The sequence below is a fragment of the Anopheles stephensi genome, chromosome 2, assembly GCF_013141755.1.
Source record: "Anopheles stephensi strain Indian chromosome 2, UCI_ANSTEP_V1.0, whole genome shotgun sequence".
In the NCBI taxonomy this organism is placed as follows: Eukaryota; Metazoa; Arthropoda; class Insecta; order Diptera; family Culicidae; genus Anopheles; species Anopheles stephensi.
In genome coordinates this window covers 45,219,065-45,235,115 of record NC_050202.1, presented here as the reverse complement: position 1 = coordinate 45,235,115, position 16,051 = coordinate 45,219,065, and the positions used below count along the sequence as shown (strand labels likewise).

General features: G+C 49.6%; 1 protein-coding gene and 1 long non-coding RNA gene across 8 annotated transcripts in view; one reads left to right on the top strand and one right to left on the bottom strand.

The window, feature by feature from the left end:
- The window catches only part of LOC118506885, a 78,777-nt gene that overhangs the window by 40,928 nt on the left and 21,798 nt on the right, over positions 1-16,051 (bottom strand). The gene's annotated exons all lie outside the window — the stretch shown is intronic.
- LOC118506883 (homeobox protein prospero-like) overlaps positions 1-16,051 on the top strand; it is a 102,308-nt gene that overhangs the window by 72,994 nt on the left and 13,263 nt on the right. The window contains exons 3-7 of one of the 5 annotated variants that reach the window (XM_036044649.1): positions 297-4,235; positions 4,593-4,822; positions 4,907-5,652; positions 6,355-6,534; positions 15,879-16,023. In XM_036044649.1, coding sequence (XP_035900542.1) covers positions 671-4,235; positions 4,593-4,822; positions 4,907-5,652; positions 6,355-6,534; positions 15,879-16,023 — 4,866 coding nt within the window. In that variant the 5' untranslated portion in view covers positions 297-670. Of the gene's footprint in view, positions 1-296; positions 4,236-4,592; positions 5,653-6,354; positions 6,535-15,878; positions 16,024-16,051 lie in introns of all 5 variants that reach the window. The other 4 variants (XM_036044648.1, XM_036044647.1, XM_036044646.1 and 1 more) reach the window with 4 other exon arrangements.

Genomic DNA, 16,051 nt, shown 5'->3' with positions numbered 1-16,051 from the left:
GATCAACATATCTGCTTGTCCTTCCATGTAAGGACCAAGAAACGGTAGCGTTCGTGTGCATCTCGTGGTGGCGTACTGGCCGTACAAAATTCGTTTACGTCCGAGGCATTCAAAAGAGGCATGCTCACCCACCGTACACACGAAACACGATAGAAGCATCCCAAAAGCATAAAATAACATAACTAACTCTAACTCTCCGTTTTTCTCGTTTCTTTTGTTCGTCCGTTTTCTCGTCCGTTGTTGCTCTCTTTCGTTGTACCGTAACGCGCGTTATGCTGCTGATGTTCCATGCCCAGGTCCATGCCATGGAAGGGGAAAGCTAAGGCCGGGTTAAGCGACCGTTCGGAAATTGGAGGGGGCTGCTCGTGCAGCAGTAGTTCGAAAAAGACAACGCTAAGGAATTGCCGTGCGCAGAAAAAAGACCACGCGCTTGCAGCGACACGAACCGTTGGTAGTGTGCGTGACGACGCTGGCAACAGGGCGGGGAACGATTCCCCCACCTGCTGGAAAGCGGTCCATTTTTCAGGGGAGGTTATCTTCGTCGTCGTAGTCGTCGTCGTCGTCGCCACCGCTGCCACCATCACCGCCACCATCGTCGCCGCTGTCCTCGTCGTCGACGTCGTTGCCGTCGTGGTCGCCGTCGTGTTCGTGAACTGCAGGCTCCCTGCTTATGATGTCATCGGAGGAAGACTCTGATTCTTTCGGTTTGTACGTCGATAAGTTGCTAAAGAACAACCCTACCAACACAGTGACGATCAGCAGCAGTAACGGCAGTAACAGCAACAGCAACAGCAGCAACGGGAGCAACAGTAACAGCAAGCGAAGCAGACAGCGCGTAGACGCGGGCGAGCCAAGAAACAGCTACTCCTCGATACCCAGCTTCAGTTCTCGGCCGTCCTTCATGAGCAGTGGTCTATACGGGGCTATTTTTAGCCAGGCGCAGCAGCAACATTTCAGCGGACTTTTCGGTCCCGGCGGTTACGGACCGGCGGCCACCAGCAAGATGCTTAACGAACTGCTTGGCAGACAAGTGAAGCAGGCCCAGGACGCAACGGATCCGGACACGATTAGCATGCTCTCGGCGATCGAGGCTGCCGCGGCCAGTATCAGCAGTGTGGCCGGCAGCATCAACAACGGCAGCGTTACCGATTGTGGCGGGCTTACGGCGGACAGTGGTGTTGTGAACGGTGCAAGTGGAGGTGTGGTGAATTCCGCCAAGCTCGGGTTCGAAAGTGTGACAAACCTGAACAACAACAATACCAACACGAACAATAATAATACCAGCGCCAGTAATAATTCCGGCAGCAACAACAATACCGGCACTAGCGAAAGTGCGAAAAGTGCTAAGAACGGCAAGAGTAGTAACAGTGCGACAGTGTCGGTGTCGGATGTGACGATGGGCTCGAACCGGCGCAGCAGCAGCTCGAGTAGTACGAGCAGCAACAGTAGCAGCAGCAGCAGCAGCAGCAACACAAGCAGCAGCAGCAGCAGCAGCAATGGCAGCAGCAACAATGCTCTTGCGAATACCAATAGTGAGAACAATGGCGGCAGCGGTGGCAGTGGCGACGGTGGCAGCGCCTCGGGAGCGGCCAAGTCGGGCAGCAGCCGGAATGCGGTGGCCGCCGCCGCCAGCGGCAACAGTGCAGTGGACGGTTCGTGCAGTAACGGGCTCGGTGGTGTTATAGACCTTGACGGTGACTCTACAACACCACCAGCCACAAGCGAGCTGGCGCACCACATGTTGCGCAACATCTTGCAGGGCAAGAAGGACCTGATGGCTCTCGATCACGAGCTGCGCGCGACGATCCAGAGCAACCAGAGTGGCCAGCAGCAGCAGCACGGGACCGGCGGTCGGATATCGCCGGACAACAACAATGTGATCGGTAGCAAGAACAACAACCACAGCAACGCGATCTTCGATGTGAGCAAAATTAGTGAGAACAGCCTCGGCGCGATCGTGAACGGGGGCGAGCTGAGTGATGGGAGTGATGTGGGTACCAACACCAAGGGTGCCAGTGGTACGGGTGCTTCGGCGTCCACCAAGCACCGGGCGGCCAACGGCAATAATCAAAATGCGAAAGCGACCCACGGCGCTAGTGATAGTACGAAATGTGATGATTTGCTCGGTACGTCCGCGGACGTCTGTCGTTTAGCGAATGGTGCAAGTGGTGCCGGTGTGGTGGATGCGATCAATCCCAAGCAGGAAAAGAGTGATGTGATTGACGAGCTGGTGGCGTCCCTGCCGGACGATGTGGACGAAACCGTACCCTCGCCGGCGTCCTCTACCGGTGGCGTCAGTACCGGAGGTCTGATCGCCAAGCAGGAGATGATGGACCTGGACGATTGCTGTCTCGACGATAAGGATCGGGACGAGCGAACGCCTACACCAGGCAGTGGCATCATGACGAGCCGTGCCGAACCGGAAGCACTGAACATGAAGCGTGCGCGGGTGGAAAACATTGTGTCGTCGATGCGCGCCAGCCCGGCGATCCTTTCCCAACCACCGGTGAACGGTTGCAAAAAGCGCAAGCTGTACCACCCGCAGCAGCACGATAACAGTGCGGCCGAACGGTATGCGGCTGCTGCGGCGGCCGGCCTAAACCTGGGCCTTACGCTGCAGAACTTCATGCTGAGCAGCAGTGCGGCGGCTGCGGCAGCGGCTGCCGCCGCGAACAATACCTCCACACCCGTCACTGATCCGACAACGACCGATGATGATGACGATCTGGTGGAGACGGTCACGACGCCCCACATTCATCAAAAGCGGGTGGAAAAGGACGTACTTAAGTCGCAGCTGCGCTCGATGCAGGAACAGCTGGCCGAGATGCAGCAGAAATATGTGCAATTGTGCTCACGCATGGAGCAGCAATCGGATACCACCCAGGAGGTGGTGGACGATAGTTCCTCGAGCGACATCATGGAAGATGATGTCGTGAGTGCGCCCGACCTATCGCCCGAAAAGCCTCACCTGTCGGCTTCGACGCCCGTCAAGGATGTGGCAGGAGCGAAGGGGCAATCGAATGCAGCGGCCGCAGCAGCAGCGGCGGCAGCAGCAGCCGATGCCTCAAGCATGCTGCAGATGATGAGCAAGATGATGTCGGCCAAGCTGCATAACGCGCTTCCCTCGACACATCCACTGCAGCCGGGCGGCTTTAACGGGACCCATCCGTTTCTGCAGCACATGCAGCAAGCAGCGGTTGCCGCGGCAGCCATGCCGCATGAAGCGCTCGGTCAGCAGCAACCACCACAGCAGCAGCAGCAGCACAGTCAGCAGATGAGCAACGCGGCTGCCATGTATCAGAAGCTGTTCCTCGAGCAGGAAGCGAGGCTAGTGAAAGCGGAACAAGCGGAACGGAATTTACAAGCTTCCAACCAGCAATTGCTACAGCAGCAGCAGCAGCAACAGCAATCGCTTCAGCAGCAGCAACAACAGATCATGCCACAGCAACAGCAACAACATCCAGCTCATTTGCCCGACCGGAATTCCAGCAATAACTCATCACAGGTAACTATGCCGCACCAGCAGCAACCTCAAGCACAAAATCAAACTTCCCAGGCACTGTTACAATCGCCTGTTCAACATCCCCAGACGCAGCCGCATCAGCAACTTTCGCCGACGCATCCGCAGCAGCCACCACCACAGCAGCCCTGTGGCTTAGTGCAGCCTATGCCGTCGAATGCACAGCTTCCGCCGCACCCGACGTCTCAGCAGCAACAGCAGCAACACCAGCAACAGCAGCAGCAGCAACACCAACATCCACAGCAGCAGCAGCAGCCGCATCCTCCAGTGCAATCGCAACAACTGTCGCCGACACATGTCCCAATGCAACCAGTGCCACAGACGACCGGTCATGTGGTACCGACATCGATGGGTGGCCACAACATCCCTTCCATACCGAAGGGATCATCGCTTCCATCCGATCTGACGAACCGATTGAACATGATGCGCTCGAACGCTAGTTCCGTGGGACCGATGTCCGGCACGGATCTGGAGGGTTTAGCGGACGTGCTGAAGACGGAGATTACGGCATCGCTCTCGAATCTGGTCGATTCGATCGTGACGAGGTTTGTGCACCAGCGACGATTTCTCGGCAAGCAGTCGGAAGCGGCGGCTGCGGCGGCCGAACAGCTGAACAAGGATCTGCTGATGGCCTCCCAGCTACTGGACCGTAAGTCACCGCGCACCAAGATAAGTCAGGCAGACCGTAGCGGTAGTATTGGCGCCAGTCAATCAGGTAACGCACCTATGCTAAGTACACCTAGTCTTAACAACGCACCCCTGCCGATGGCCCCAAACGTGGCGGTACCGGTGGTGGGTATGTCTGCACCCACCGGCAACGGTGCCTGCGTCCAGCAGCAGCCGCCGTTAACGAACGTTAACGGTTGTGCCGGACAGCGGCTAAACGGGAGTTCGTTTCCCGCGATGCCACCCATGCCCGCCATGCACGTTCCGAGTGCGGGATCGACGCACGATCCGAAGGGTGCTGGCCCGCAACAGCAGCAGCAGCAGCAACAGCAACAGCTTGCGGCTGCGGCGGCCAGTATGAACTCGATCGGTATGCCTCCTCATGTACGTCCTTCTCCTTCTACAGCTATGTTCCAAACATCGAAAACGCCACAGAACATCAACTCGGTTGCGGCTGCGGCGCTCTACAACTCGATGAACCAGGCCCTCGGGACGCCGAGCCAGGTGAACCCGTTCTGTCTGCCCCCTCCGGAACCCCGCGAACACAATCCCGAGCAGAACGAGGCGCTCAGCCTAGTCGTGACGCCGAAAAAGAAGCGGCATAAGGTGACCGACACGCGCATTACACCACGAACAGTGAGTAGAATTCTAGCTCAGGATGGCATTATTCCGTCCTCGAATCAGGTGCAAGTTGATTCACAACAATCTCAACAACAGCAGCAGCAGCCGCCATCGCAGTCGCAACAACAGCAGCAACAATCGCAACAGCAGCTGCCAAACTGTCTGGGGAGCAACAACAATAATAACAACAGTTGCAGCAAAAACAACAACGCCTTGAGTGGGCAGCAGCAACAGCAGCCCCAACCTCAAACGGCATCGCAAAAACCGACCCCAGCACAGCAGCAGCAACAGCAGCAGCAGCAACAACAGCAAACGCAGCCTTCCCCGTTCAACAACGGTCAGTCGGCGGCCGGTTCGGTCCAACCGTCCGGTCCGACGACGCCCACGGAATGCAAATCGGAGAGGTCGTCCTTCCATGGGGCCGCCTCGTCGATGCTGCCCGTCTCACTGCCTACCTCGGTTGCGATTCCGAACCCATCGCTGCACGAGTCGCAAGTCTTTTCGCCCTACAGCCCCTTCTTCAATCCGCACGGTCCGCACGGTGGCCCGCACGGTCCCCAGCCGTCACAGTTTCACCACATGAAGGTGTCGTCGAGCCCGCCCGGCATCAATGGCATGCTGGACCCGCGCGATTCCCCGCCACTACCCCACCCGCCAACGATGCTGCATCCGGCCCTGCTGGCAGCCCATCACGGCAACTCACCGGACTACGGACATATCAGAGCGTCGATGGATGTGAACGACCGCAACTCGGACTGCACCTCCGCCGATATCTCTTACAACGGGATGGAGCCTACTATATCCTTTTCAAATCTGCAACTATTTGATGCTTCTTCTATTGCAGCGTAAGACATTTTTAAACTTCTTTCCAACATTCAGCCATCGATGCAGCTGCTGTTCCACTGTGAAAGGCCTTACAAGACTGTATCCGTGTGTATACGATTGAAACCAAGCATCACCCTGCATAACATGTAGGGTCAGATTGATTTTAGACTGACAAAACAGCCAACAGCGCAGCAATGCTTCGTTTGGGCTTGGATTCTAACTAGCTAAATCCTATTTTCTACGGGAATGTTTGGGGACCTTAGACTTTCTACACCCCCGCGCCCATGCATCCACAGCACTTGATGCGTGTCTGTGCGAATGTTTAAGTAAATTAAAAGATTTATAGAGCCCCCCACATGCAATTCAATAAGGGAAAAAGGAACCCGGTTTGTCTTAATCAGATTTACGCCATCGTAGGAGCGGATATTCTTTCAAACTTCCATTCCATAGTGTACGGCATTCTTCGAATTGATTCGCCAACACTTTTATAGTTTCCGTTACGGCGTTCGAGGGTGTGGCTGTTGGATATCAAGATATCGAAATCTGATTCGCACAATCCTTTTCCCTTCACTTCACCTTTTGCGTTCTCGTCCATTTGTTACGATTCCTCCCAAGCCTTTCACAGTGGAACAGCGCATCACAGCTTGCTGGCACAAGGGTGTTCTGCTTCTGTCTTACTTTTGTAATTAATCAACAATCAATGCACCAATTTCAAAACCCAGTAACCAATCCTTAACTCCGGTGAACTCGTCAACCCTGACTCCGATGCACCTGCGCAAGGCGAAGCTGATGTTCTTCTGGGTACGGTACCCAAGTTCAGCTGTGCTGAAGATGTACTTCCCGGACATCAAGTTCAACAAAAATAACACCGCCCAACTGGTCAAGTGGTTCTCCAATTTCAGGTAAGTGACGATGAAGAATCCCATCTCCATTTCACTATAGTCTTATGGCCCTGGTGGTAGATGATGCTACGCTCTGAACCCCCTGTTCGGGGAAGACGGCAATGATAATTGTACCCGCCCTGACTCGTGCACGTGTGGCGTGAGCCATACGACTGCACCGGAAATGGGTTATGTGTTTGAATGGACATGTTTTGCCGGAAGTGGGAAGTTTCGGCACATGACTACGAACGGTTAAACGATCAGGGCGAAATGAAATCATTATCCCTTGTGCGGGAAAGAGGAGTGAATCCATTATTCACAAATTAATTATTATTAAATGCACATACCGCCACGTATCGAGAAGATGTGCTTCTGCAGCAGCTCGGAGCTGTGCCTTCTGCCTCATCCAGAGCGTAACAATTTTCTTCATTTGTTTATACAGTGTCCTCTGATGCTCTGATATTCAAAGTCCCTTTATGTCGCAACCATTGGGAGAACTTAGTATCCAAACAATATATCCCGCAAACCAAACAGAACTACTGATCTGTACTACCTATTTGCGTTATGGTTAGATTTGCAATCAGGGAACCTTAGGTACGTTTCGGGGGTAAAAAATACGACAAACGAGAGCGAGAGACAAGACACATCCATTGTTTCCGTACAGTAATTGATCGAATGCAAATTTACTTAGCGTTGTACCGCAATTCGGTTCCCAGAGAGTCCCGGTTGTGGGAAGCGTTGCAGCAGGAGGTCACTTTTGGACGCATGGAAAATCATACAAGGTACAGCTTTTTCGGCTGGGTGTTCTGGGATTGAGTTTGGGCTATGAAATTTCCACACGAATAGGCACATTCAGATCCCCCCCCCCCCCCCGGGATCCGTGCTGGATGGAGCACGGTGGAAGGGTTTTTAGCTTTAGCTGCTCCCGCTGAGCCGTTCGGTTTCGGACCATAAATTATTCGGATATGTGCTATCAATCGATGCAGCACTGGGATCATGTATTACTGCTGCTGATGGCTAGACTTGGGGAAAGGGGAGGATGCAGTCCCGTTGCAATCCATTAGATTGCAGGGTAAGCTCAATAGGGACGACGGTTTTCGCGAAAATCGATCATCAAAAACTAATATGGCTTCATGCTGCTGTGTGTACCCTATGTTTTACGCGGTGTACGTTATGTAGGGAACGCTTCGGTTAGGCCGCTACAATTCCCAGCCTAGCTGGCAGACCAAATTAGCTATCCATCATACACCGATTTTTTACTGATCGTGATGGAGGATAATTTTATGTGTGTGTGTGTTTAGATAACTGATTGACGCTGCTCTGTTTTATGTCTCGCTTCACCGATCGGATCTCCGCCGAAATCCGATCCCGTTGTTGTATAACCACGTACATTGTATGCTTGTTTTTTGCAGACAAAGCTTGTAACGAATTTTTGGGTAAATTTAAAACCAAATTCCCTCAGTTTTGTGCTGCCGGAATTCCTGGATTTCTGCTTAAAATAACCGTCCGAGCGAATCCAAATCAATGGTCAAAACTATTCACCCCTTCCAATAGAGGGGCACATTCGGCAGGATGTACTGGTACGTGGAAAGTACGGAACACAATCTGAAAGACCTGGGGGAACACCTAGCATCCTACATGATTCCCAAACCCCACCGATTGGATGTGTGTGTGTCTAGATGCGAGAATAAATTGCATCCATATTCGGTTAGAATTAATAGCATTCGTTATTATGTCTGCTTTGTCACGCGGACGGGTTCGGTACGTTTTGAGCCCCCTAACGCTGCAGGGAATGCGTGTGCATAGGTGATGCATGCATTCGCGTTGCACTTTTGCAACACACATAGGAAACTCTATCAACAAATTCGATCCCGCAACACCGTCTCATCTCATCCCGCTCGCTCCCTAAAACCGCCCCGGTGGACGAATCTGCGTCCTCGAACATTACCAAACAAGCGTAACAGAGGACCGAACCGAAAACGTGCCATGGAAAGCTGGTATCCAGAATGCACATAACCCCCCCCCCCCCACACACACACACACACACACACACACACATACGCACGAACCTTTTGAGCGTTGGTTAGTATATTCCGATCTGTTTTTTTTTTTCGTTTGTGGATGTGCAAAATTTGTACGTGTGGTTTTTAGGCAGAGTTGCATAGAGAGAGAGAGAGTCCGTCCAATAGATGCACTTTGCGTGTGCAATGTGCATTAGAATTGGTGCTAGTCAAAGCGGGGATTGGGGTTTATGTTCACAACCACCCATGTGTCCGGCACACAACACAACAACCCCGGGAATGCCATATCCTACGTATCGGGGATTTCGTGCATAAACCCGAACGTCCGAAATGGGATGCATCTCTCTGTTGTACGTGTGCTCGCTTCAGCTGATATGTGTGTGTGTGTGTGTGTGTGTGTGTGTGTGTGTGTATGTGCATCAGGAATTTTGGGTGGAAATGGGGGTTTCCAAATTGGGAGAATGATTTGTGAGCGTACACGTACATAAAATGCGATACATCCGGTGGTCATCGCTTTTTTGCAGACTCACGCACCACGCACCATGACACGCAGATGCGCACGAACGCACCGGCTGGGCTCTCCCCGTACACACACCTTAGGGCTGAATGCACAAACGCAGCGTGTTATTGCATTTTGGAATTTTGTGTTCGAGTCGGTGCGTGCGATGGGGGTTGGATGAGGATATTTTTCGGCTCAGTCTAGCCTAGGTAAAGAGGAGGACGCGGATCGGAAGTAGTTTATCCTTATGTGCCGTACGAAATAAATAGAATAGAACAACTAACACCGCGCATTGTTGGTTGTGCACGACCAGCTCGATCGAGGGTCATCGGGGATACGAAAGCCCCCAACTCTCTCTGTCTCTCTCTCTCTCGCTTTAGTCATATTTCGATGTACAACAGTAGGAGCTTTGCTGGTAGTACCCCAACCGAACCCCAACTATTGATCTCCATATGTACGAGTGAGGTCGGGTCTGTGCGTTATACTATCTAAGCACATGAAAGGACAGCAAGCAGGGCTAAAACATACCCGGGTGGTGAGGGATTTGTTCGCTGTAGGCGCACTGTGCATAGTTTCCTGGGCTTTTTGATAGAATCAAACGTTCAAAGTGATTATTTTTGTTTTTCAAATTCTGTTCGTTAGTATTAGAATTTTTGTGAGATTATTTGTGGAAAAAACTACGTTGTGTCCTTTTGCAAAAACTACACCATTTCCAACATTTTTCTGGCGAAAAAATAGGCTTAAATTTATATTGGTGGACATTTTAAATCCTGCAGTAAGGCTGCTTTGCTATACTGCAAGCCCTAACTGAGAGCCAGCTATGCACACAGACCGAAAAGATCTTTTCTTTTTTAATAAATAGGATCAAACAGGAAGAACAAAATGGCACCCGTTCTGCAAAGATGCTGTTCCCCTCTTGCTTTTTATTTTGACGTTGCTCCAAAATGCTCCAACTACTCTCAAGCGACGGTTCGGCAGAGAAAGCGGAATTGCAAAGACTCTCGGAAGGATAAAGCGACCGCCCAATGCAGACTCCTCTGGGGTAGCCCGTTCGTCTTACCGTAACGGCAAAACGGTATGGGGTTCTTCACGGTGGCGCTCGAGAAGCAAGTGATGCACGAGAACAGTGAAACCACCACCACCACTAGCTACTCTAAGTCCTGTTCTGCCGGAACAGAGTTACAGAAGACGTTGGCTGGTTTGTCGTGCAAAAATTGTGAAAATAGCGACACACAGCAAAACACAGAACAGCAGCGAGAGCACTTCACTGCGGGAGGAAAAAACGACAACATCGCACCACAGTCGCTGGAGTAGCTCTGAACTCGTTTTGCACTACGAACAGTAGTGAATCTTGTGCAGGGGGATGCTGATTTTTTTTTTCGTGTACCTATACCAACGAGAAAGGTGCTTTGCTGCTCGGTGCAAACAGATGGAAATGAAAAACAAAAACCAAACGAAGGAGCTTAATTAAAAATTGCTTAATTAATGTAATTTTGCTAATTAGGAAAGGGAAGACAAAGCAAGCAGAGAATGTAGAAAGAGTTCAGCTCAGCCCAACACTAGCCGGACACACAGAGCTGTGGTACGGAAGTGGAATGGGGTAAGACGAGCGGTTGTATTCTAGACGGGAAGGTGTTTGGAGAGCGGTGGAAAACAAAAGTGTTGTGTGATTGGCCAAGGCGCTAAGACCGTAGCAAAGCGGCCAAGTTAACGAAAAGATGCAAGAATGAGGAACACTCTATCTGGTTAGTCGGCAATAAACTACCGTTTAATAATATGTAGTGATGAATTGCAAAAGAAACGATAATTTGCATTCAAAAATTTGGCTCCATCCACAGCCATCAAATGCTGTGTGTCCTTGCGATTCACTTCATCATCTTTTGTCTTCTGTACCATGTCTTTTATTCAGAGACTCAATATTGTGGCTTTATCAATAGTTGTCGCACCTATGACCTAAACAATCAAAGAACTTCCGTTAAAGATTGTTTTAGTAGTATGATTTTTATCCTTGACGGAAAAAATGAGATTGAGAGATAAATCCTGACGATATTTTTTAAACTCTTAATTTGGCGATCACGTTTTCATAGAATGCCTTTTAGACGTACAATTCTTTCGAAAGTTTCAAAATTTAAACTAAAATTGAAAAAAAATTGTCCATTTCTTTAAATGCCAACATAATTTTTAAATCTTGAGACGTTTAATTCTTCCCAGTTTTCTAATCTCCAAACATTCTCATGCACTTGCAATTTTTAGAGGCAGAAAACACCCTTACACTGCCTTTCCTAGCCTAGATCGCCAACAGGTACTTTAACCCCGTTAAACCTCAGGAACGATCATTAAAATTATGAGCAAAATCGGTTTTAAGGATAATCACTTTTTGAGATTTTTGCTCACATCCACGCAGATCGTTACCTGGCCGCCCGATCATCTGGCTCGGGCACTGATGTGTACCACGGTTTGCAATCACACCATATGCCGCATGTGAGGTGAGGATTTTTGGCGGGAATAAGGCCTGCATCTGCAGCAGCAACAGCAGCGTAAAGCACATAAGCCTGTGGCCGTTTGGAAATCGAAACGATCCTCTTACCTTTGTCCGTCCGGTTCTTGTTCTTCTTTGGTAAAGGAAAAGGGCAACAAAAAAAAACGGCAACGTCCCCTTCCTTCCTTCGGTGCACTATATCGAACCAGCAGCTTGCATCTTAAAGACGGTTTTCTTTTATTAAGAAAACCATCACCGGGTCTCGCAACTTCTTCAGACCAGCGCAGGCAAGCAGCTTTGGCCGTCGTCAGCCGTTTCTTGATGTGTGTGCCTTACCGATCTACCCTCCTATTTATTTTCCCCTTTCCAATGTTTTGGGTTTCGGTTAGAGGTTTTTTTCCCTACCTTGCTTTTTGCTCCGGAAGTTTACGTCCAAACGGCAGTGTGCGTGTGTCGTGTTTCCCTCTCCGTCGGTCGGCGATGGGTTTGTCGCCTTCCTTGCAAACCGGCAATTATCATCAGCAAGTCACGTTAGGAGTCGAGGAGTGTATGGTCTTCAGAAAAAGGAAAGGTTTCTTGCCTCATGTGCGCTAGATAGGTAAGCGAAAGTGGAATTATAAGGGCATTTAAATATTCCCCCTTCTCTGACCACCGTTGAGCCACACACACGCACATAGGTGTGCGATATTGTTTCGATTTTTCACCACTGTTGGAATGTGCCGGTCCCGGGCACAAAAGGGGGAAATGATCGTTATTCTCGTCTGTGTTGTGCTGTGAGGCTCCTTTATCAATCTTCTTGGCAAGCAGCTAGGAAGGTTCTCATGCGGAGTGTGTATTCTAACAAAAGTTTCTTAGCATACGTCTTATGCGTTTGATGGTGGTGGCTTTTAATTTATCTGCTGAGAAGTAGAACCGTATATTGTGTAGGGTTGATTATTTCCCATCTACCACCGTCTTTTTTTAAAGCATTTTACGTTCTGCATGTGGCATGGGAACATGTAGAAAAAGGGAGAAAAGAAGAAACAAAGAACAGAACGAAGAAGGAAAAACACTGCGCCTAGGTCTTGGTTGGTGAACGGAAAAATTAGCGCTTCGCTGATTTTGACCGTTGGAAGAACGCTGGTACTGCACCAGAGGACATTAAGGCATTTGCGCATAAGCCTAACCGAAGGGGGATAGGTCAAACGATTTCTTACTTTCGTGTATGTCTTGCAAGGGGACATGGTTTTTGGGTAAGAACGAAATAGCGTGAGAAAGGCACACGCAACATGCACTGATCTTGTGTGAATACGGGTATTGTACGGGGGCCACCTTAGAAGCGAAAGGCGGTAGCGGTTAACGTCTTTTTTAAATTTAAAAATCTTGTTATGGTTGATGGCGGCTTGTAGGGAAATTACCGCACATTGCGGATGAGTTGTCGTCATGAAGAGCTTCCGGTTCAATTAATTATGCCCATTATTTCGTGTAATTAAGAACCAGAGTTAACGTGGATCAAAGAGGTTTAATTCTTTTTCGCTCGGAAAGAAGTAACGCTATGTTTATAAAGCGCTCCCTTAGCCACCCGTGTATGGTCGATCCCACACAGCATTTAAAAGGTCTCTCGTTGGCCACTCATCTGGGACAGAAGAGCATTTTTATCTCTTTAAGTTCTATCTACACAACCAAGAGGAGTAGGGCTTTGCAAATTCTTTGCAGCCGAAGGATGCATCGGCCGGCGAGCGCGCGAATGGTCGGGAGGTACTAACTTACCGCCAGCGACTCCCCGGTACAATAACTCGACCTCAATGGCACTTTGGTGCGGATGTAAATTTGCCCTGAATATCGGAAAGGAGATGTGGATGGAAATAGTGATGAATTTTTGATGGCGCTCTATGCAGACACCGGTCTAGAACAAACTGCTGCGTCCTCACCACGTGCGTGTGTGTTTTTCTAGTGTGTAAATGTTACATTTCCGCCAAGGTCTGCGATAGTGGGTTTTTACTCGCCGTTATTAATTCACATCCTTGCACGAGAATTAAGCACATACACATTCCATCGAGAGCATGCCAGTGTTCCGTTCTATCAACCAAAGACAAAAGACTGGGCAAAAAACACAGAAAAGAAAAACCAAACCAATCCACCCGCAAACACGACAAGCAATGTTGGAACGACATTATTTCACATTATGTGAAGTGGATAAACGGCAAAACAAAGCCACGGCGCGCGCTCTCTGTGTTGCTCCTGGTAGTGAGTCAACGATTGCGATCATTATACGATGGTGTTGATGCATGCAAGCTCCGAGATGATACTGCAAGTGGGAGCACAGCAGGTGTATGGACCCCTTAATTTCACTGTCTTCAGTCAACTTGTCGGCGTACATTGTGCTAAGCGCGCCATCATGTGCCGCACGTTCTTGGCTGCAGTTGCACGTGTTAGCGTGGAAGTGGGAAGATCCAACAACCAAAGGACGTTATTATGATGCGCTTTTTCACTCGGTGGTGAAACATACACATGCAGCCACCGGGGGGTGATGCTTCAAAAATCTGGCAGATAACAAAAGACGGGAAAAGAGATTCGAATGTTACGGGCGCATATGAGATGCATCAGCACAATGCAACGCCCACTCTGGTGTGACATTTGATCGACACATTGTAATGGGCCGCGCGCCCTTGCTCCCGGAGAATGTGGTTGCGCTAAGAAGCGGTCTAATTGGTCCGATTTGAAATCTATGATTAGCCCGGTTGCGTTTGGGCCAGGATCTGTGCTTCTGGTTCTTTGTGGTGGAAATTTATTCATTACTCCTGTCTCACAAGCACGAAAGCAAAACAAAAAACCGCATCATCCCAGCCCCTAAAACGAGCTAATTTCTTTTCCCTGTACCGACTCCGCCACAACACTGCAGAGGAAGTCATTGTCATTCGGTTTCACACATTTCGCATGCTGGCACCTATCAACAATGATGAAGAGTGCAGCATTTTACGGTAAATTACAACACTACACATGAGCATCCTTTCGTACCAAGCTTAGAGGCCGTGCTCACCCGTTTCCGCTACTACGGAAAGCTTTTTTTTGTGTATGTGTTGGGGCCTGCTGGTTGGTGTGCCGGTGAAGGACCCGGTGTTGTTGGTGCTGTTTATTGTGGGGTTTATATTTGCATAGAGAGAGCGAGAGAGAGAAAGAGCACGCGTACAAGAGACCCGTCTTTGCAAAGGACGAAGCCACGATAGAGCTGCTGCTGCTGCTCATACGCCATGCAAAGAGGCCGAGGCGTTGGAGCCAAGCGTGAAAAGCAAAATATTTGCATGCAGATATTCACGGGTGGGTAGACTTCGTGGTACGAGAGAAAGAAGCGGGAAAGTATCTTGTTTTGACGCCTTGCAGAATGGTAGCAGCAAGCAGCAACAACCACCACCACGCAGCAGTAAACGGGGAAACGCTCGATGCATGTGTAGTGTGTATGTCTAGTTTGTGCGAATGTACTACAGCAGGCCGCGCGTGGCTGTGAGACACCTTCCACCTTCGGACGCAGGACCTTCGGGCTGGTGTAGGCGGCAACTCAAGTGCACTCCTGGCGAGCATTTATGCCCGCGGTTGCCACTTTAGGTGTTTGAAAGCGCGTTGACAAGTTGCCGGTGGCGCGCGCTTCAGCAAACGCCGGTAGTGCCATTACTTCTTTGGGGTGTGTGGGAGACCTGAACTCGAGATTGGCCAATTGAACACAGACTGTCTGATATTTACTGGGAAGCACGTGTAGATAGTGTAGGTAGGAAGAGTAGGGAATTAGGAAATACGAAAAACAAACATGGGCACATTATTATCTTTTTAACGCAGCAATCATTAAAGGAGTTTAAAGGAATGCAATTAACAGCTATATAATTATGTGCTTCATAACAAAAATCTACGAAAGGGCGATTATGTTTAATCTCTTCCTTGTTTTGTTTTTTATCTGCCCATTTGTCGATTACGTTGTGAGAATGAGTTTTTAAGTATTACATAGCATATCAGAGGCGTGATAATCGTTTTGGGGTCTTGACTTGCTCCAAAAATCCTCGATACCTCTTAAGGTCTAGCAGATATAGTGAAGCATTGCGTGGAGAAGATGCTTGACAACATCTACGCTGTTGTCGATGCAAACTTTTGGGTTAACATAACTGATGTTTTGGGTCTCTTCAAATAATTGATCACTTCGTTTTGGGTTTGGACACTTTCTCTATGCTTCAGTAAGCTGCTATTGCAAAGGAGAGCCTCAAACCGATGATTTCCAAACCATCAGTGTAGTCATCTGGAGTGGCTTCCAGTCAATGGACCTCGAATAAGACATAACAGATGTTGTCAAAATTTCAATCCGACAATAAGTGCTTATGAGTTTCTTTTTTGTATCGTGCAGGGAATTCTACTACATTCAAATGGAGAAGTACGCCAGACAGGCGGTAAGCGAGGGCATGAAGAATGCGGACGACATCCATGTGAGCAATGACAGCGAGATTTACCGCGTACTCAACCTACACTACAATCGGAACAATCACATTGAGGTAAGTATTGAGAGGTTTCGCTCCTTAC